The sequence below is a fragment of the Pipra filicauda genome, unplaced genomic scaffold, assembly GCF_003945595.2.
Source record: "Pipra filicauda isolate LSUMZ 115617 unplaced genomic scaffold, ASM394559v2 scaffold181_size1560634_pilon, whole genome shotgun sequence".
NCBI classification, from domain to species: Eukaryota; Metazoa; Chordata; class Aves; order Passeriformes; family Pipridae; genus Pipra; species Pipra filicauda.
In genome coordinates, this window is record NW_024104289.1 from 854,967 (window position 1) to 877,580 (window position 22,614).

General features: G+C 41.9%; 1 protein-coding gene across 2 annotated transcripts in view; it reads right to left on the minus strand.

The window, feature by feature from the left end:
* The window catches only part of RASSF8 (Ras association domain family member 8), an 82,178-nt gene that overhangs the window by 12,957 nt on the left and 46,607 nt on the right, over positions 1-22,614 (minus strand). For both annotated transcript variants that reach the window (XM_027711715.2, XM_027711713.2), the window contains exon 3: positions 8,106-8,301. In XM_027711715.2, the coding sequence (XP_027567516.1) occupies positions 8,106-8,208 (103 nt within the window). In that variant the 5' untranslated portion in view covers positions 8,209-8,301. The remainder of the gene's footprint in view (positions 1-8,105; positions 8,302-22,614) is intronic.

The window sequence follows — 22,614 nt, forward strand, 5'->3', positions numbered from 1 at the left end:
CATCCGAGATCATTACCCAGGTTTAGTGCTCAGCCTATGTATGATGCAGATTAACAACACCCAGACAACCACAACTGTGATGTTTGCCTGCATTAGAGGGGATTAATTCACAAATGAAAGGGTGAATGAGTTAATTCAGAACTAATGATAGAGTGTTTCAGAACACAGGCGTCCCTGCAACAAACTGCTGGTTTTGATGTGCTACCACTGACAAGGAAAAAAAAAGCAGCTTGCCTGAGTTGATGCCAAAGAGCAGCTCCACGGCTGCATGCTGCTTCTTGCCTTGCATGTTGTCTGTGAGCTTTTGGACACAAAAAGCACCTGGCAGAACTCAGCCCCACCTCATTCATGCAAACCTTATCATTTGAAAAATTAAGTTACAGTTGTGTTCACGTAATGAGCCTTGTGCCAGCAATGTACAGTATCCCCTAAACTACAGTGTTTCTCCCAGCTCCAAATTACATTAAATCTCATGCAGAATTATGCAGTATTTCCAGATAAAGGTCAGTGACCAGTTCAGAAGTCAATTCAGTGAGCAGCCAAAGCACAGCCTTAGTTGTTGTACTCATGTTCACATGGTGGGTACCTGCCTTGCCAGTGGATCCCTTGTGACTTCTGAAATCTAACTTTAAGAATATGCACAACTAGAAATTATTAGGACTCGGGTTTTTTTAATAATTCTATCAAAGCTTTGTGTTGTTGCGAATGGTAGAGAAAACAACCCAGACAGCCCCAAAAAAAGCATCACCAGTGCTGTGTTCCATGTTTTCCTGTTCAAAAAAACAGCAATTCAGGGGCTGGTGGAAGCAAAAGGCTCTACACCCTTCTCCATGGCCAGCAGGGGAAAGGGGGATTCTGTCCCTCTGCCCTGCTCTGGGGAGACTTCCCTGCAGTGCTGCCTCCAGCTCTGGGGGCCCAACAGAGGAAGGACATGGAGCTGTTGGAGAGAGTCCAGAGGAGGGACACCAAGGTGATCAGAGGGATGGAGCAGCTCTGCTGTGAGGAAAGTCTGGGAGAGCTGGGATTGTTCAGCCTGGGAAAGAGAAGGCTTTGGGGTGCCCTAATTGTGGCCTTCCAGGACCTGAAGGGAACCCACAAGGAAGATGGGGAGTGACTATTTCCAAGGGCCTGGAGTGACAGGACAAGGGGGAATGGCTTCAGACTGACAGACAGTAGGTTTAGATTGGATATTGGGAAGAAATTCTTCCGTGTGAGGGTGGGGAGGCCCTGGCACAGGTTGCCCAGAGAAGCTGTGGCTGCCCCTGGATCCCTGGAAGTGTCCAAGGCCAGGTTGGATGGGGCTCTGAGCAACCTGGGCTAGTGGAAGGTGTCCCTGCCCATGGCAGGGGGAGTTGGAACAAGATGATCTTTATGATTCCTTCCAACTCAAACCATTCTATGATTACTATATGGTCCCCGGAATGAAGACCCTACATGAACCATATGATATTACCATCTCAAACCAATCATCAAGAATTTATATCTGTTTTGCAAGACAGCAAATGACAAGCTGTAAGAGAAGTAGGTGTATCTTTACATCTCTACAGCACACTGGATCTGCACAAAGGGCCAGTGTCAAGTTTAAGAGGTTAAGTTCCCACCTACAGCTCCATAAGCACACAAACTTGGGATTGATGTAATTTGGTAATTTAAACACAGATTCCATCACAATGAACAGTGATTAAACTAATGAAATACAGGAACAAGGTAATTGAACATTTTTTTTTAGACTCTCAAGCGGCAGAGTTTTAAATTACACTCCATGAAGGCAGTAGGACTCATGTAACTATTATTCACTTTAAGGTTCTCTATGTGCTTTAATATTTGCAGCTGACACAGTAGACATGAGTGACTGCTTCTGCTGGCAAAAGTGAAAATGAAACTCCAAAGGAAAGAAGCAGTAGCAGTGTTTCTCAGGCAACACTTCTAGCAGGACTGTAACCTGAGAGGTCATCAATTCTCTTTTTCAGGAATGATTCAACCCTTTAGTCTCTCTCAGAAGTCCATCATCCTCTACATTTAAAGAATTTCAGGCACCATATTTTTTTGGTATGAAGGTAGGATGATACACCACGAGAGGAAAAAAAAAAGTACTGTGCCTTATCTTTCCCATCAGGCTACAAATGTTTATGCCAAGCAAGATCTTTTCAGTAAGTGTCTCCCATGCTTCAAGAGCCAGGCCCTACAGCAGTGAGTCAGTGCAAGCAGGTGAGTCACTGCTCTGGTCTCACAGGCTGAAGGATCCTGTCTTCCCTAAAAAGGCCACGTAAAGTAAAACATACTTGTATGTGGGTAAAAACTTCTAAGAACTCCTAATATGTGGAACACGTGGGTGAAAATGCTCTGCCTTACCAAAGGGGCAACAGCACCAACTCCTGAATCCTTGACAGCACTGATAGAAAAGTAATTGCTGGCAATTTTAATCAGTCCAGGGTGATCTGAACTCTCTATCTGTGAAATATGAAGCTGATATTACATTCATTATGCCATACTTAACATCCACAGCAATTTTTAAAAAATGCCAGTCAGGCTACTTGAGAACTCATTAAATACCCAAGATTAAGAGCAAAAAAACCTTCAAAATAGAGGTTAGAGTTTGTGTTACTCAGATTTCTCAACTTGTGCCATATTTTGCACACACATGTATGAATTCCATAGAAAATAAAGAATCAGAGTAGTCCAGTCCTAGGAAGAAATACCCACAGAGATATCCAGGCTCCACTGAAGGCCTGCTGAGTTCTCTGGGCAGAGCCGTGCTCCCAGCATCTTTATCAGAACTGCAGCCTTAGTTTATTACCATTATCCTGGCTCTCAAAAGAAGGGTATACAAGTGTTTATCACACCCTGACAACACAAAGCACTTGGACTCACTTCATACTTTCAATTGTCTTTTTCTCTGAGCACCCCGAGGTACCACATTTATTTTAGACTCGTGTCCTAAGTAGGTTAAACAACGTGGAGGAGCAGTTTGGCCGAAGTCAGACAACAAAAGCACATCAAGCAGCCCAGGTTTCTGCTGCAGGCACCAGCACTGCTCCAGAGGTATCACATCACTCAAGGTGCAGACAAATCACCCCACCCAGCCACTGTGCCTCTCAGAGAGGTTACTGTCACCAGATTCCTGAACTAGAAAGTTCATCACAGCACACAGCTTTCTCGTACTTCTTATCCCTCAAGGTTGCTATCTGAAGTGGCAGAGAGCAAAACTTTGGGGTCAAAACACCACAAGTTTTAAGCAATTCTTAGCAGTAAACTACATGATTAATTTAACAGTAAAAACCTTAGTTTGTACACACCAAGAATTTCTCCCTTCTTCTAATTCTCTTCAGAGCTGGTGCTGAGGTTCAATTTGCTCAGACACTTTTCCCTCTCTCTGACAGCCACCTCTGGCACTTGCTTTAGCAGAAATTATTTGGCAGAAGAGATGAACATAAGAGGCATCAATGAATCACAGAATGGCCTGGGTTGGAAGGGACCTTAAAGATCATCTCATTCTAACCCCCTGCCATGGGCAGGGACACCTTCCACTAGCCCAGGGTGCTCAGAGCCCCATCCAACCTGGCCTTGGACACTTCCAGGGCTGGGGCAGCCACAGCTTCTCTGGCCAACCTGTGCCAGGGCCTCACCACTCTCCCAGGGAAGAATTTCTCCCTAATATCCAATCTACACCTACTGTCTGTCAGTTTGAAGCCATTCCCCCTTTTCCTGTCACTACATTTACTTCCTGTAAAAGGAGTGGTGTGATCTTTCCAGACACAGCTCTGGCTGAGCCTTACGATGCTGTAACACACGTCTGAGACAGCACAGACAAATCTGTGCTTTATTTTCATAAACACACCCCATTTATCTTTGGGGGAAAATACTCAACTGCAATAAAAAAAAACAAAAACAAAACTCTGACAGCTGCATTTGTTTAATTTTAAAAAGAGACAGCTGTACTTCTTGTTCAGTGGAGTGTTGCTCATATTCTCCAGCCAGAAAACCCCAAGCCCCTAGCACTATTTAAAGCAAGTCTGCCATTTTATTATTTGCCACAGAAAATTATGGGGAGGGCAGAAAACAAAAGTGCACTTGGGCAAGAAATTCAAACTTTGTGTCTCTAAACTGAAATATTCTCTTTCTAGGAAATAAACATGTCGTTCTGACTACAAAAGATGCATTCTAGTCTCCAGGGGTAAAAGAAATCACAATGAATGCAGTAACGATCCTCACAGGGGCTGGAAATGGGAGAAGAACACTTCTGATGGAACAAGACAAGTATATTTGTGACTCCAGCATTAGTCCCACGTTCCTTTGGAAGATATTTTTATTTTTCATATTTGAATGGAAAACAACCAGTAAAAGCCAAATTAAAAAAAAAAACAAAACCAAACAAAACCATCCATAGTTTAACTACATTTGCCTAAGTCATCAGCTACAAAGATATGCTCACTCTCTTTTAGGATCCCATCTGCTTTTCCCCTCAGCATTATAATGATTTTTTGAGAGGAGTCACTACACTTACACACTCAACTAAGTCCATATCCTACTTTCCATTCCCAAAGTGGTGAGGGCTTATTTTTTCATGATGAAACCATCACTCCTCTTATTTGTACTAAAAGCCAAATTTTTGTAACTTGTAAGCAGCTTGAGTTAAAAAAAAAATAAAATAAAAAAATAAAGCAGGCCTGGATAAAACTCATAAAAGGTATTATCAAGTGTTCTTCAAGATCCCAGGGGGAGGTGATTTCATTCTCTGGAAACTTCTAACTGAATAGTTTTATGTCTGTCTTGAACAGAATTCCAGTGACCCACCCTCCATCTAAGGCATTTCTAACTCCTCCTGAATCAGAGACACAATCCATTTTAGCATCCAAAATTAGATGCTAAAATGGATCACTGAAGGAGACAACTCTCCCTTCTTTTTTTGCTTTAAAGAATGAGGGGGTGTTGAGATTTAATGCAGACCCTTTAACTTCAATCCAAATGGAAATTTAAAAAAAAACCCAAACAACCCAAACCTCCCTAAACCTCTTACTTGGGGTAGAATCATTTCCTACTCTGCAATGATCAACAGATAGGCAGCAGAAGGACATCATAATGCAAGAAGAGGTAACATAAATATTATCCATCAGGAGAACAGCCCCAAAGAGAGACTTTTTCACTGAAAGAGCACCAATTTGTAAGGAATAGGCTAAGGAGCATTAGCCAGGCAAGTTAAGTGACAGAACACCATGGCCAAAGGATCAGAATTAGGGTATGGGACAGAATCTCCTACAAAGGGGCATAGCCCAGCACCCAGTATAATTTTTTATTAAAATAGCCATAAAACATAAAAAAAAAAATACTTTTGTATCCCAAAGTTATTACTGAATTTCCACGACAGGAGGGGAGAGTTGGAAAGTACACATTTGGAAACCTTTTTCTTGTTCTTATCACAGCAGGAGATCAGCAGACAGGGCCCTGGAGTTGATCAAGTGACAGCAAAAGGCAATCCTTGCAACACAAGGAATTCCATTTAAGGCAAACACAAGAAGGGTGACTGGACATTGGAGCAGGTGGCCCAGAGAGGTGGAGGAGTCTCCATGCCCAGCCAGATTCAAAACCCAACTGCCCATGGTCCTGAGCAACCTGGTCTGGCTGACCCTGGTCTGAACAGCAGATGTTTAAAGGTGCCATCTAACCACAGTCCATTCTATAATAATTTTGATTTTGATTTTTGAAATACACGATAAAGCTTTACTTTTCATATCTCTAGAACAGAGGCAGCTTCATTTGTCCACAAGAAGCTTCTTAACCATGGTTGTCTTAATTCAGATATCTTTGGCTTGTGCTTTCTACAGTGGATATGGCTGTAACATAAGTTAATTTGCAGATATCCAGACACTGCACTTCAAGAAAATTACATACTTGTTGCAGTTCACACTTCAGGCTCAGGTAAGAAGACTGCACTGTGTGGGGGGTATTTTTTAAGTCAATAAACTGTAAGAGGTGATAAAACAAAAAGAGCATCTCAAAAACTTTGCAGACAGACCAACAGACAGACAAAACAATCCTGAATCCAGCCAAGTTCTGTGACTGTTGAAGGAGCCAGACTGCAAAGTGGAAAATACAACCGGAGCCAAGTGAGGAGAACGCCAACTCAGACTGGCTACTTTCCACCACCAAGTGTCAGGTGAGAGCTAGAGGGATACATTTTAATAGATTCCCATTCAAATTCCAGTGACATTTTTTCCTGGTAAGCTGGTACCTACAGCCAAATCAAAGGACCAGACATATGGCTGCTTTTGTGATGAATGGCCTGACAGGAGGGCTGGGAAAGCCCCACCTGCCAAAGAGCAATTTAGGTGGTGTTCGATACTGTCTGAGCTGCCCTAGTGAGAGGGAAGTTATAATGGGTGTTTTCCAGGGAGGATATTTGCCTCAGGAAGGAATTTCCAAGAGATTCTCTTAGTTTGGCTCTGGTTGCAACTGAAATTTATCTCCACTTGGAACCAGAGTCGCCTGCCCCAGATGAACTGGGGATGTGCTACAGAAAAGGAAGCCTGAAGAGCTGACAAAACCTGTGTGTTTCCAAGGCTCATGGAGGCCTTACAAGAGTTCAGGCTGATAGCTGAGGATACAGAAAAAACCTAAAGAGAAATTACACAGGAGAACATTAAACTACTGTCTAGAACCGGGAGTCTGACGTTTTTTGTGTTGTGGGAGAAGGCGAAGGAAACAGAGTAAAGAGATATTGAAAGCAAGGTAAAGAACTAAAGTATCACAACCACTTTATTATTTCTAAATACGTATCACTTAATCATTACTAGGAAATGACCATGGCAGCATAATTGTGTCCCAAAAAACCTACAGGCAGAAAATAAGATATGAAAGCTATTCAGGAACCAATTAACATTAAATGAAAAGCTGCAAGTAGCACCACCAGTAAAAGCACATTTAACAGTTAAACATCAAACACAAGATTTGAGAGACAAACTAACTTTTTGAAATTTTTAAATGAAGCTTTAAAAGTTATTTGATGCATATAGATAAACACATGCTAGCATTGTGTTCGATCCCGTTAGATCTTAAAATAAAAAAGTTCCAGTCTTCTACTCCATCTGATGAAAGAAGGTGGAAATGATGTCCAGAAGTACAAATTTAAATAAATAAACATCACAATTTCAGAGAAACTGATTTCATGCTTACAGGTGGAATATCTCGTTGACATTCGTGAGCCTAAGTTATTTTTTATTAGAAAGTTATTATTTTTAAATTGGTTCAGACTGCTAATACAATTTGCAAAACTGCTGGCACACTGAAAAATTAAAAAGTTAGCCTTTAAATTATTAATCTAATTTTAGGTAAAACATAGGCTTTAATGCCTAAATTTAAATAGTATCTAAAGTCAATTATAACTTCTGAGCAAAGAATAAGAATCAGCATGGGAAATACTGAAGGGATGAAGTTGAGGCTTATTCAGATAAAGATATTTCAGATATAAGACCACACAAATTTTTTACAATCTATTCCAAAGAGATGAGTACCAAAATTAAACTCAATACTCATCTGGATAAGACAAGCTATGAAAAATTATCATGCTCTTAGTCACTGAGAAAGATCTGACGAGGCTGTGGAGCCTGAAAGATTTTATTTTTTTCCTTCTAAACTGCTCTGCAAATTGCTAACACTGTACAGATTTCCAAGTTACTCCTGCACACCACAATGAAAGGGTAGGAGGAGAACCTGAAGGATCTATTTCACTGGTCTATGCTATTCCCAGTATAACTGAGGATACTCACAATGTGTATTATTTCAATGAACAGCATTAGAATGCACTGCTTTCATATTCTTTGGTACTCAAGACATTGACAGTTTAGCACCTTCTTTATCCAGGCTGTATTTACAATAACAAACAGCAGCATATTATTATTATTTAGAGAATAAATTTGTATCGAATGAGAGTTTATAGATTTCGAAGTGTTTCCTTGCTTTCTTTCTAATCTCTGTCAGGTGAAAGATCAAAGGCTACAAGTTTACCCTGCAAATTGTACTTTCATACTCAGTGCCCCCTCACACCTCCCCTCATTTTAGCTCTGTAAAAAAAGGCTTCACCCCATTTCCCAGCTGGCAGAGCTACTCACCGATGGCCTGAGCAAGGGCTATTACAACTTCCTGGCATGTTGTGACCTCGGTGACCCCACACACGATTCTCTGGACTCCATCCACCCATACTTTGAGCTCCATGGTTCACCAGATCATCCAAGAGCCATGGATGCGCATCCGTCAAGTCATACTTGCAGCTACACCGGAGAGAAGGCAGCAGATGTCCTGCAGCAGCTACAGGAGAGAAAAATCCTGGTGTTCATTACCAATCCTGGTGTTCATTACCAATTCTGAAAGTTAACAATTTCAGCTTGTCACCTATTTGGTAGGAGAAGCAACTCAGCCTCCTTTCTTTAAATACAACAGGAACCACACACACATCCTCACATTTTGGGGAAACAGTGGCTGGAAAGTGCCCAGTGGGAAAGGCCCTGGAGTGCTGGTGACAGCAGCTGGACATGAGCCCAGGTGTGCCCAGAGGGGTAAGAGGCCAATGGCACCTGGCTGGGATCAGCGATAGTGTGGCAGCAGGACCAGGGCAGGCATTGTCCCCCTGTACTGGGCACTGGTGAGGCCACACCTCAAATCCTGTGTCCGGTTCTGGGCCCCTCAGTTCAGGAAGGACATTGAGGGGCTGGAGGGTGTCCAGAGAAGGGCAATGGAGCTGGGGAAGGATCTGGAGAGTCAGTCCTATGAGGAGCAGCTGAGGGAGCTGGGGGGGCTCAGCCTGGAGAAAAGGAGGCTCAGGGGGGACCTTACAGGAGGTTGTAGCCAGGTGGGGGTCGGGCTCTGCTCCCAGGAAACAACAGACAGGACAAGAGGAAACAGCCTCAAGCTGTGCTAGGGGAGGTTCAGGTTGGACATCAGGAGGAATTTCTCACTGAAAGGGTGGTCAGGCATTGGAAGGGGCTGCCCAGGGAGGTGGTGGAGTCCCCATCCCTGGAGGTGACCAAGGAATGACTGGACTCAGTGCTCTGGGCTGGGTGACAAGGTGGGGATCGAGCACAGGGTGGACTCAATGGTCTTGGAGGGCTTTTCCAACCTTAATGCTGCTGTGATCCCACACTTCAGCAATATCTACCTGTTGTGCAGACATACTAGTTACATTCATTACAGTTTGTTTCCTGAAATGTTAAAAGTTTTTATAAAAAGAGCACCCAGAGAAATAGCACGAAATAAACAACTCCAGAGTAAACTTGTAACAGTTTCCAGTAACAAGTGCCTCTCTTCTTTTTTTTTTTATGCTGCCCAGATGTCTCAAGGGACTGGTTAGGGATGCTTTCAGTGTTAGTTCAATAATACCTAACAGGTGGTGCTGTAGCAAAACAAGGGGGAAACACTTTTAATTACAGCCATCCATGAGAGCCCAACTTTTGTCTCCCTACAGAAACAGCTGCAGGTTCCTATTCCCAACAAACCTGTGCATTTAGTATCAAACCCCACAAAGGAAAGTGAGCAAAACAAGGAGATGCATCAGGGAAAGTGTTGTAGAGGTGGTTTAACCCCTGCCAGCACTGTGCTGGTTCTGTGAGGAGACAGATATTAGCTAATATAAATGAATAAACCCGTTAATTATATGCTAATATAATAAATAAACCTGTTATCCCAAGTTTTTCCACAGGCACTGCAATGATACTAAACAAAAAAGGAAGCCATACCACACCTCATCTACTCAGTTTTCACTTTTAAGCATGTCTGGTATACCAGTTCCCAGTTAAATTTTAAAAAAGAAAACTCCCCAGATTATTAATTAAATAAAATGATCAGAGGGTTGGTTTTTTCCCTAAAACCCATGAGTCAAAAAAATCTCTTTCTGCACTCAAAAGCCAGGAAAATGCTGAAGCACAGAAATAAAGTTTAAAACCCAGGGAGCTAAACTGGGACTGAGCAATCAGCCATTTGCCTTCTGCTGTCTGGTTACCAAGAGTCAAGCTGCTCAAGGTTTATCTGATGTTAATGACTAGATTAACTACTGATCTGAACTCAGCTTTTCCAGGAGCTGCTTTCCTTCTGCATATACATCCATGGGCATCATGGCTCACAAGAAGTAATCTCTAAGTGGAGATTCTGAGATGCCTCAGAATTCAAAAATTTTGAGGTAAAAATTCCAAGAAGAATTATTGTCTTAAAAATATAAAGCCTTTCCCCAAAGCTGAAACAAAAACCAAACCACCAATAACGACTATTCTTAAAAAAAACCAAAACCTCAAAACTAAACCAGAAACCCAAAATAACCACCCACCAACAAAAAAATACAAAAACAAATAAAGAAAACCTAATCAGACAGCTGGGTTATTTAAGCAGATGGAGAAAAAATAAACCATGATAATACGATAAAAGAAGCTCATGTATTCAGGTAATCCCATATGGATAAAGTGATAATTCTTCCAAAATATTGCCTGTAGTTTTAAGTACCAGGAAAAGGGATAACACAGGGATAAAGTGAAAGATATCTGAAAATTATCTAGAGGATTAGTGAAGACAGGCAGGGTAGGGTTTCACACAGAACATGGAATCTGATGATGCTGATGGATTTAACAGAACTGCACGTGGAGGCAGAAATGGTGCAGGAAAACTCAGTGCAGCACATATATTTGTGTGTATGTGTAACCTGCCCAAAAATACCTGTCCAGAATTATATGTAAATAAATATATATGTAAATAAAGTAAAACTAGATTTCAAATGTGCTCGTACATTTAATAAAAAAGTGATAGCTTTTAAGAATGCCAAGTGTGTAGAGAAATAGCCTTTTGAGACGTGAGTAAGCACCTGAAAACCCAAAGAGGTTTTGATAAATATTTTCCCCTATAAAATCACATAATTCAAAGAATCTGCACAGTGTGCAAATACAGAAACACTTCAATAAGGTAATATCATTTTAATGTATCAATAAACTAAGCAGAAAAAAGTCTTTTACCAGCCAGTAATACAACGACGACTGACAAAACACCTCACAGGCCCCATCAGTGACCTCCCCTGTTTGTTCCTGGACCAGTTGTCTTCCCAAATAAACAGACCTCACATTCCAAGCCTAGCCATAAGGAACTTTGTTAATTAACTTAATACCTAGCTGAGGGTTGAACAGTTCAGAGTTCCTGGCACAGGCCAAGCCCTCTCTCCGTGTGACAACGCACACGTCAGCAAAGCATCCGACAGCTCTAATTGTTTTTCTGCCTGTCAACACCCAAAGTATTATCTCCATTTAGCAAGCCAGCAAGTGCATTTTTTCCCCCCAGTCAGCACACAATGTACAATGTCTTGTGTTCAGTGCTGATCAGGTTTGGTCATCTGTTTTCCTACCATCCATCTTTAAAAAAGAATGGACTAAAGAGGGGCACCGTGTAATAATGGAATATTTGCTGACACTTCCAAGTTTGAAAATAACGTTCACCAAAGCTGTAAATGATCCCAACAAAGTGTCTTTGAAACAGTTCAGGCTCAGGGGAAACATTCCCTGTTAATTTCTTATAGGATAAATAGTTTTAGTAGACTAAATAGGGATGAAGAACCAATAGAAGCCTGTGGTAAAACAACACACAGGGCTGAATTAAAGGAGTGTGTGAATAAAAGGGCTGCCCAGTAAGGTGGTGGAGTCACCATCCCTGGAGATGTTTAAGGAAAGACTGGACTCAGTGCTCTGGTCTAGTCGACATGGTAGTGTTTGCTCAGAGGTTGGACTCTGATCTTGGAGGTCTTTTCCAACCTCAATGACTCTGTGATTCCATGCGCCCCACAAGTGCCCATGGGATTCTTCTGGGGACCTGTCACTAGGAACGTGGAAGATCTATGTGCTGAAATCACCTTATAACTTCTAAGCAAAGTTCTCCTACAATAGGTTAAAAAAAAAAAGAAAAATAAATCTAGGACTGTTTTGGTTTCTAGGCCCATCCATTAGAAGTTTAAAGAGAGGTCTGAAAACCAAAAAACCTTCTGGCAGTGTGCCTATCTCTGCTTCCCAATTATAGCTCTGTAACATTCTCTTATCAGCATTTGGTTTTCCTTCATATGTATTCAGTTCTTTATTTGCTGACAGTTAACTTCCATATCAGTAATAGCTTATTTGTCTTTCCACTGAGGGCCACTCTGACAGCCCCAAATATATTTTTTGACCTGAAGTCTCTGTCCAGAATGCACATGGTCCTTTTACATGACAGGAGGCAAAATAATCCTTACCTCCAACACTGTACAAATTTCTTTCTGAAGCCAATGGAGGGGGTTGGAGGAAAAAATCTCACTTGAGGTTTCTCCATCCCGTAAGTTCAAAACCAGTTCGTTTTATGCACAACTTCTTATTTTAGCAATGACTGGGAATAGGAATGCAAAAGTAATTTACTGAGAGGCACACAAGCCAAAGCACGCCTCTGATCACAGCTTTTCCCCAGCCTGTCAGTCATCAGCTCCACAGTGACACGTAGTTCTGGCTAGAACCAAGCACTGGAAATCTGGCATCCCCCAGTTACTTCCCTCTTCTTCCCTTTTTTTTTCCACTACCTTGCCTGAAGCCTCCTCAATTACCATGCATTCAACACTTTCCCTAAATTCCCCTTTCATCCTAATTGGCTGATGGCATCTTACTCTTTCAGATAGTTGTTCAGTTTTCAAGTGTAAAGAAAATCCAACATACACATATACACACACACAAATACAAATATATATATATATATATGCTACTATTTGGCTACCTCTCCACAGCTAGTTTACAAAATACAGAAAAGGCTGAAGCTCAACAGAAGACAGGCAGAACTAAGTACTCTATTTAAGAAACAAATATTCCAAGCAGATGTTTGCAAAACACCTTCTTGTAAGCGTTAAGTCACAAGAAACCCTGAGAGCTAAAATTAAGATGCTGATTTCACCTCATTTCTAGGTTCACACCACCTGAAAGCATCATGTACCTCAAATCAGAGCTAAAATCCTGCTGCAGAATTTTGACCAGCCAGTTCAGTAACCTTCTGTAGCCCAACAAGGACCCAGCATGTTGTTTAGTACACTTGAAAGTCAGAGTGCTTTCATTTGTAATTAGCTGTAACCAAACATCATTTGGAGTTTGGCATTTACCCTTTGTTTTTCACTCTCTGTGCACTATGGCCAAGTTGTGCTCCTTGTTTTTCCCTATTATGACACGAGGTAGGGCCCTGGACAAACAGGCAGCTTGTTCCACCCAGGCTGGAAGCCATTCATTAATAAGAATAGTTAGTCCATGCTAGTAAGGCTTGGTTAGAAAATACCAAACAAACAAGTACAAATAAGCCAGCCCAGCTACCCAGCTAAGAAAGAGCTTATAAACCATCCAGCAGAGCATGACAGTGCCCTCCCCATGAACGGGAACATATTTGGCAGGTTTTCCCCACCCTAAGAATCCTGGTACAGAGCAAAGCAACGTTTTTCCAGATGAAGATGACTGCAAATATAGAACTGGCTGCTAGAAACCAGCTCGCTAGTATTTTCCAAAAAGTCTCCTCCCTTAGAGTGAGGAAGAAGAAATATCCTACAAGACATGGAGCTTCCTACCAGTAAATGGGCAAAGATCTTTCACTGCAGGTTCAAATCAAAAATATCAAGTGAAGGTCTTCTGTACACAGAATTTTATCAGAAAGGATGACGGGGTGGTTTTGAAATCAGTGTACAACTTTCTTTGAAAAGTAAGTGTTTATACAGAGATAGCATCCAAATTTCTTTTTGTGGGACTAACACTCGTGCAGTGTTATTGTTTTGCTATTCCAGAAGAACCCTCTGAGATAATGAGCACTGCTTAAAACAAACAAACCAGAGGTCCCACAACCATGAAGATGACAGTGTTGAGAACGAGCTCGAGAGAGACTTAAAGACCAAGGAATTTTCCTCTGTTAGACTGGCCAAAAGGTGGTCTAACACATGTCTGTGAAACAGGCCAAAATCCAGGTGCCACAAGTGATACCCAAACACACACACAACCTGTGAGAGGACAGGACGGCACCAGTACACGAGTTTGTATAAACCTTACAGTACAGGAGGTTGTTTCTAGCAACTGTGACTACAAGAAATTGTGCCTCTGGATAACCCCAAATCCCCCAAAAGTCCCAAAGTCGCAGTTTCCCAGACAAATTACGAGTTGACTTCCATCCAAGAACCTTCAACTGCCTCGAACAGGAACTCCTGCTTGCTTGGCAGTTTCTCCTGGTGCAATACAGCTAACAATTTGGTGGGAAAAAATGAGGGAAAGAAACAGTGTTTTGAAGCAGGGGATGCTACAAGTGGTATTTTGCATAATTACAGAACATCCCCAACCTCTCCTTGAGCTACAAATCTCTCCTTGAGCTGCAATCTTTACAGCACAGAAAAAACCAAATTGTCAGTCTCTCTTCTCTTTGTATTGGTGAGAATTAGCCAGAAAGAATTAGCTTGTTTTCTTTTGGAGGTGAGGGAGTGATAAGAGGAGGCAAAGCTTTCATCCTGGCTTCTTCTTGCCTCTTTCAAAGATACATTTTGTTAATGGCAACTATCAGTTACCAGTTGAAATAATTCTTCCACCTTGAAAATTGTATTTTTATCTTCAGTGTTTTAATTTCCAGAATGATCTCTGACTTCAGCAAGCATGTTTGCCTTTAGGACATCTCCCTCTTGCACATGATCACAGATTGTGTCTAAAATTCACATGCCTTCATAGAAAACCAAGTTCTGACCCTCTGTCACAAACACCTATGGATGGCTGGAGTGCTATTGCTCTCAAAACCTCTCACAGTCTGTAAGACTTATATCTTGACTCAAGTTTGGAGCCTCAAGGCTTGACCCAACTCTGCTCTGAAACATTTTTCAAATCCCCACAAAAGATTTGAAAGCAAACAAGCCAGCAGGTGAGCCAAGGAAACAGATGGCTTATTAAAGTTCCTTTGTATTTGGTCACTGCTGAGAACATAACCTTGCATTTTTAACAGTAAATTTCACACTCTCGCACTTGAATTAATTCAACAGGAACAACAACTCCGAAATTAACACTCTCCTTTCCCTCAGTTTAGATATAAAAAGCATCTCAACTCCACACAGACTTGAGGTACAAAAACCCAAGTGCATTTTGGAAATGCTGACAGCACTCAAGTCAGAGTCTCAAGGATCTTTGCTTCTAACTAACTAGATTTCAGTTAGAGAGTTTCCAGAGCAGAAGTTTTAAAAGTTAAGAGCATTATATTTAGGATATGTACCAGCAAATCAAAACAGTATCTGATGTAGGGCTTCTTTCAGCTCTTGAGATAGGATTTACCTTGATACAAGTCTGAATTCGATTCAAGCAGGCTTAATCACTAAACCCAACCCTGAATCTGTTTCAGGATTAGGACTGAAGTATCACCTGCAGGTGGTTTTGTATGAAGCACTTCTTCCCCTCACTCTGTATTCCAGCTTGTATGAAATAGAACTGTCAATGTGAAACAATCCCATTAGAGATACTGGAGTGAACTGACCCATCACTGCACATCACTGTTCTATAAAGGGTTGGATCACAGAGTCACGGAATGGTTTGGGTTGGAAGGGACCTTAAAGATCATCCAACTACACCCCCCTGCCATGGGCAGGGACACCTTCCACTAGCCCAGGTTGCTCAGAGCCCCATCCAACCTGGCCTTGGACACTTCCAGGGCTGGGGCAGCCACAGCTTCTCTGGCCAACCTGTGCCAGGGCCTCTCCACCCTCCCAGGGAAGAATTTCTCCCCAATATCCAGTCTAAACCCACTCTCTGTCAGTGTGAAGCCATTCCCCACATCTTGTCACTCCAGGCCCTCGTAAACAGTCTCTCTCCATCTTGTGGGCTCCCTCCAGGTATTGGAAGGCCACAATTAGGTCACCCTGAAGGTCACCTTCACTTCTCCAGGCTGAACAATCCCAGCTCTCCCAGCCTTTCCTCACAGGAGAAGTGCTCCACCCCTCTAATCACCTTGGTGGCCTCCTCTGGACTCGCTCCAACAGGAGAGCTGGATACAGCACAGCAGAGGTTAAGGCAGCAGCTGGGATGCATTTTGTTCTGTGCCAGAGGAATATCCTTTTCCACATGCAAAGGAGACTGCACAGCATATAAATGCTGAGACAAATAGCTCAAAAAAAGTCATGTGCATTAAATAAACATCTCATGATTCATCATCCCAGTCACCAGGCATACATTTACTGCACTGCAATGTCTTCCAAAGCCGTGTAAGTATTTGTTCCTCATTAGTATGAAACATATAGTGCATTTGAGAAAGCAGCTTTATTACACAACACTTTATTAATAAACAGCAACATTAAGTGCAAGTTATATCTATACATCTCTAATATGGTCTAAATAGTGTGTGGGAGTGAAAGAAAACAAGAAAGCAGAGGAGTAACAAGCTATTTCATTGTAGGGGAAACATTCATACAAAAGCTACAAAATACACAACTTCAAAGGTACCTTACACCTTGAGAGGCCCTCGCTTCAAAGGAGAGAAAAGAGGTCATTGTCCCAGCTGGCTCCAGGGAAGGCACAGCTCCACCCACTCAACTTTTCCCCTCTCCCCTCACGTTTGTCCACAAACACACCCTGCTGAGGGACTGAAGACATCAGTGTGCAATGCCAATATTTACATTGATGGCAGTAAGAGCATCAGCTCTGTTTTGGCAAGAACTGCATTAACCCTTGGTTTTGTAGGGCTGATTCTGCTCTTTACACTTCAGTCAAGCCCACATGCAGCATTTGCCATGTTTTGTCATTCAATTACAATCCCACTGAGCCTCAGCTGCGAGAGAGGTGTTCACTGGACTTAAATGTGAACTGAGAGCACATTTCAGGAAAACACACTAAAAACCCATTATATTTCCCACATTTTAAGGTATGAACCCAAACACAACACCTTCCCCCTCTATATTTTGGGGAACTTTGCACATAAATGAGCCCACGCCTCCACTTCCATGCTTGCACTGAAGGATGCAGGAAACAAAATGCATCTTACAACTGACATATCTACTTGAATTGGCATTAACTGAAGTTTTAAAAGTCAGTTAATCCTATGATTTAAAGCCATGGTCCTGCAAGACTACCAAAATCTTACTGTAATTAAATGCAATTCCTAAAACAGAAATAAGGTGAGGCACTTTGAACTTAATCAACATAACTGCTTCAAAAAAATTATAATCTCAAAGCTTTATTCAGTGAGCAGCTACATTATTCACTAAACATTACTTAAGAACTTCCAAGTCACTCTCTTGATAACCTAGAAGAGTCTGCAAGACAGAACAGAGCTTATTTCTACAAGGAGTCTTTAAATTGTTAATTAAGATAAATGAGTGGGGGGAACCCATCACTTTCTAAAATTTACACTCGGCTATGCTTGCTTCTGTATTTCCCCAGGCACAAAAGAACTATAAAGAGAGAATAGAAGAAGCAAAGATGGACTCAGCTGGATCACTTAAGTATTTCCCCTCTCTAGACAACTGTGAGCTTGGCTAATTTTATTGGAGCAAAATCTGAGGTAATCTTCATGGAATCATAGAATGGTTTGGGTTGGAAGAGACCTTAAAGATCATCTCATTCCAACCCTCAGCCATGGGCAGGGACACCTTTCACTATCCCAGGTTGCTCAGAGCCCCATCCAACCTGGCCTTGGACACTTCCAGGGATGGGGCAGCCACAGCTTCTCTGTGCCAGGGCCTCATCACCCTCACAAGAAAGAGTTTCTTCCATATATCCAATCTAAATTTGCCCTCTTTCACAGTTTTCAGTTTGAATTGCCACAGTCCTGCTTTCAGTGGCAGTGCTAGAACCAGCTCCAAGATAAGTCTACACATCTTTGGCCACACTTCCTCAAAATGGATGTGGAAGTGAATGCCACCAGGTGGTGTGTGCTTAGGTTCTCTATTCAGCTTATAATTTCAGGGAAACTTATGAACTTCACATTTTCTAAAGCACTAATTCTCTTTAAGTTTGGCTATAACTCACCTAAGAGGTCCAAAACTCACTGGGAGGAGCGAGAAGCATAGAGATGAGCAACATCCCCTTGGAAATCCTACAACCATCACAGAATTCAGAGAATGACCCAGCAAAGAGCTCTTCAGGACAAACAGGATTCTATGACAAAAGTCTGACTGCAATTAAACAGAAGTCACAGTCTGCTATGCCAATGGAAAATGGATGTCAGGTCAAATTCAACACAGCAAGGGAGGGGGGAAAAGGCTTTCATTTACCTGTTCCTACTTTCTTTCTCTGTTGCAACAATTTTTAAACTAGCATGACTTTCAACTTATTGATTCCCCTCTGTGTTTCCAGACAGCATCTACATTTTGTTCCTTTCTGAGATACAGCCATTCATTACTGGCCATGCAGTTCCAGGCTTTCATCTCTACTCTTAATGACTACATCTTCTTCCTCACTGCACCCTCAGCCACCTCATCCAGAACAATGACCTCAGGACAGATTTCTGGAGTCAGCAGACCTGTCAAAAGCAGAGAGCACAAAGCAGCCCTCCCCCTTCTCTAGTACATCATATGTGATCCACTTATTTTCCTTCAGGAAGTCCTTCCTCACTCATCTCTGCCCTTCTTGTTTCACGTGCATTTTCCCAAGTGAACTCCTGACACTTTATGGTTCATTTGCAAAAGTCACCTCAGACACACCATAGAGGAGAAACTCTGGTTGAATCTCACTGTCCTCCTTCAAATTCTCCCTTTTAACCTACTTCTGCAGAGTGCCTACCCAAACCCATGATGATGAGCTTACTCTACTCATCTCCGTGTGTCCTACACACCTTGGACAGGGCATCCCTTTTTTGGGGGGTGTTCTGTTGCCTTTCAGGGAGGCCAAGACAAACATAGTTCTGATGTAAAGAGCTGGAAAGTACCCAGAAGATGGGCAAATTAATCAAGCCTTTTGGAAGTAAGCTTGTCCCTCCACAAGGAATTTTATCATCATTCCTCTTATCACGATGGATCTTCACCAAATGTTTCTGAACTTATGAGATACCTGGGATGCCAGACACTGGTACTGAAGAAAACACAGTCTGGAGAGCCACCAGGAGCAGTGAATGAGTTAATAAGCAGGGTTAAGGATTTAGAGCTGTGTGAGGGGTCTTAACAAAAGGAGCCTGGAAGTGGTTGCTGGGATTTCTAGTCTTTATTGATGTGCAGCTATGGAAGTGTACAATCCCAGGTAACATTAGGAGAGCAGAATGGCTTATTAAGCACAGTTACCTAGCAAGCAATCCAAACCCCAGAAAGAACTCAAGGGGAGGCGTCCACAGAAAGTTTGTGCTGATCATAAGCTAGTGAGCAAATAAAGATTAAAATTACCAAAATATAACGCATTCATGAGCCCAGACATTCAAAACATGACATTTAAACTTAAAAAACAAACAAACAAAAAAAACCCACACACACAAAAACCCCCCAGTACCCTCCACCCTCCCCCCCCCCCCAGTTACACAAGTACCAGAAAAGAGAATTAAGGTTTGGTTGGTTGGGTTTTTTCTAATGAGCAAATTGAAAAGCCACATTAAACATCCATGTCCAAATTGCCCATGTGCTTCTAAGTGTCTTTATCAAAAAGATGGAATCCATTCCCCTGAAGAAGTTATTAGGCATTAGCAATCCTGGGGAACAGTTCAACAGTCTGTGTCTTGGGCACCTTTAGCACAGAGTGCAATAAAGTTTTATATTATATGAATATAATGCAGGCCTATATTAAAAAAGGAGGGTAAAAACCCCAGAACCATTCAAGTCCTTGGGACATCTGTGTTGCTGAAGAGGTGACACTAAAGGCCTATAGTTTCAATAGCAGCTACTTTAAGGTTATTCATATAGCACATGTTCCTGTGTGTTTCAAATGTTCAAGGGGCTTTAATTTCCAGAAAGTGCTGAGGCCTCAGGCCCTGCAACTTCAATCGTGTCAAACACCTCAGATGGAGTTGCCCAAAACAGATGTACTCCAGTGACTCAAAATTTTGATCTCATTTGCTAAAGATCCCCATTTTTTTTTTATTTTTTTTTTCTTCAAGTTTTCACTGCATGCCTTCATTTTAAGGGCAAACAACTTTTATGTTAATTATTGAGTGAGCTTCAAGTTTTCCAAGGAACCCCTGGCAATTTAGTCACCTAAAGAACCCTCCTCCTTCTTTCTTCTCCCCTCCTCTCAGTCACAGAAACAGTTGTTATGATTAACTTTATACCAGAGTCCATTATATAATATAGAGGGAATGTTTGCAATAATTTAATGGTTATCTGCTAGAAACCAAGCATGGAAAACTGGGCATTGTCACGGGATTTGCAATGGCAGTTCTTTGCATTTCATGATCCCGCTTCTCAGCGTACCCATATCCTTTCAAAACCAGGAGAACTGGATTGCCCAAACCTTTATCATTTTAGAGTGGAATGCTCTTGTGTAAATTGTGCACATAAAGTGGCACTCCTCTGAAGGGAAGGCACTGGAAGAGACACAATTATTTATCATGTTTGTTTTCTTTCCTAATGAGCTCATAAAATAAAGCTTAATTTACAGAGGATTTTGTCCCATAAATTTGAGGGACCCAAATGAACCATAACAGCTACACACTGGTAACTGATAAGAACAAGCTCATCACAATGTTTCAATCACAAAGTTTTGATTGGTTTTCCCTTTTTGCTTTTAGAAGCAATTTTATCTTTTGAAAAGATAAAAAAAAAAAAGGAATAAACCTGCTCTCACTGGTAGAAATCTGGTCCCCTGATTAAAGATCACAGTAAGGTCACTTTTAATGCATTTTTACCATAACCTGAAATTGAGTGCAATTCCCTCCTTGACATACTGACCACCCTAAACTTTGACCTGGAACGTCTACTCTCATTGCCTGAGAATTCCTCTGTGTGTTTGCAACCAGCACAGTCAAAACTGGACAGTTTGGATTTCTTTGTAAAATGAAATTGTGTTGCACATGGATTGCAAGAAGAACAGCACAACCAAAAACTTCCAGCTCTTATTTTCATTCTCAGCCAATCTCTGCCTGGAGAGGAAGCTTTTTTTTTTTGCTTTCACTGCAATATCTGCATTCTTTGTAGGTGGTCAAGTCCATTGTCATCCCAGGGGAATAAAGAAAAATTCTATGCATGGAAATTTAGGAGCTTCCAACCCTCTATGTGGGAGTAGTCTGCAAAAGAGAGAGCCTTTAATTAAAAACAACTTTGGAGCTCAAGTCCTGCTTGTTCAACTGTTTTCAGTTCTTCCACTTACAAAAGCTCACTGGGATCCTAGAAATAGGAAGCCAAAATGTTTAGGCTGAAGTAACAAAACTTGAGAGCTTTCAGTGTTAGTAATACATTTTTTTGCTTTAGTAGTGTTTTAACACCTGGTGTATCCTAAGAAAGCTATTCCTGAAATATTTGCTTTCACAAAGTTAAGGCAGATTCAACTGCAACATACAGCTATGCTCATGCAAACTCACGCCTTTTACCAGAGAAATAATAATTAAAAAAAGGAGAGAAACCAGTATCACTTTATCTGAATTCCACTGCTGGAGCTGGGGTCACACTGTTTCCATGTGGTGTATCCTGCACTTTGCTGACAAGCAGCAATCTAATACAAGGATTCTGAAGCCTAAATCAACATCACCGTAATCCACCACCAGCTGAACAGAAACTGCTGCGCTCTGTCAAAACATACTTTTAAGGACAAACATGCTAAGAAAACCTGCAGATCAGACACCAGCCCTGCCCAAGTTCTAATGTTTTCCTCCACATGCCATCAGCTCCCAAATATTACTCCTGCAGAAATGCAAAAGCAAATGCGGGTACGAGTTCTTACCTGCCATCAGAACACATATTCTTCAAAGTGCTCATGCAGCAGGGATAACAGTGTCAGAACAGATATCTGAGCAGCATGGATTCAGGCTTGAAACCAAATTCCAGCTGATAGTACTTCAGCATCCAGAAATTCAGAAATCTGCATTTTGAAAGCAGTATTTAAGATAACAGTGAAGGATGTTTTCTGGAAGCAGCTCTGCAGGGTTACATTCTCTGGTACAGACAGACCAAGAGGAAGACTTCCTCACAGGCATGCTGGACATGGCTACAACCTTTCTGGGCTTCAGGAGTGGATTTCAACAAAACCTGCAGGGCCAGAGCTCCCTGGAGTGCAGCCAAAGGAGAGGGGGAAATATCTGGGGACAGCCACCGAGCATCAGGGTGCCCAGGGACGGAGGCACCTGCAAATGCACCTCTCCCTTGTTCAGGCTCTTTGGCCAGGCCAGGTGAAGATGGGGAATGTTCACAGCTCAAAGTCCTTCTCAGGAATTTTAGTACCTAATTCTTCCCTTTGCATTTGCACACCAGACCCAGGGACAAGGAGAAGACCGTGTGTAGCAGCTCAGAACATTTACCCCTGAAATGGGAGAGCAGGGTTCTAGGTCTTTCTTTGTTTGAAGGGCCTCAAACCCCATCTTCTACTTTCAGATAAGTATTATCTTAGCTGATTGCATCTATCATTCCTCTTGTCATGAAGCCAAGAATACCCCCAATGTACATTACACTGGAAAAAAAAAAAGCAAGCGGGATTTTAGCTCTACAAATCCAGTAATTAAAGGCATTCTTATGGTATGGAA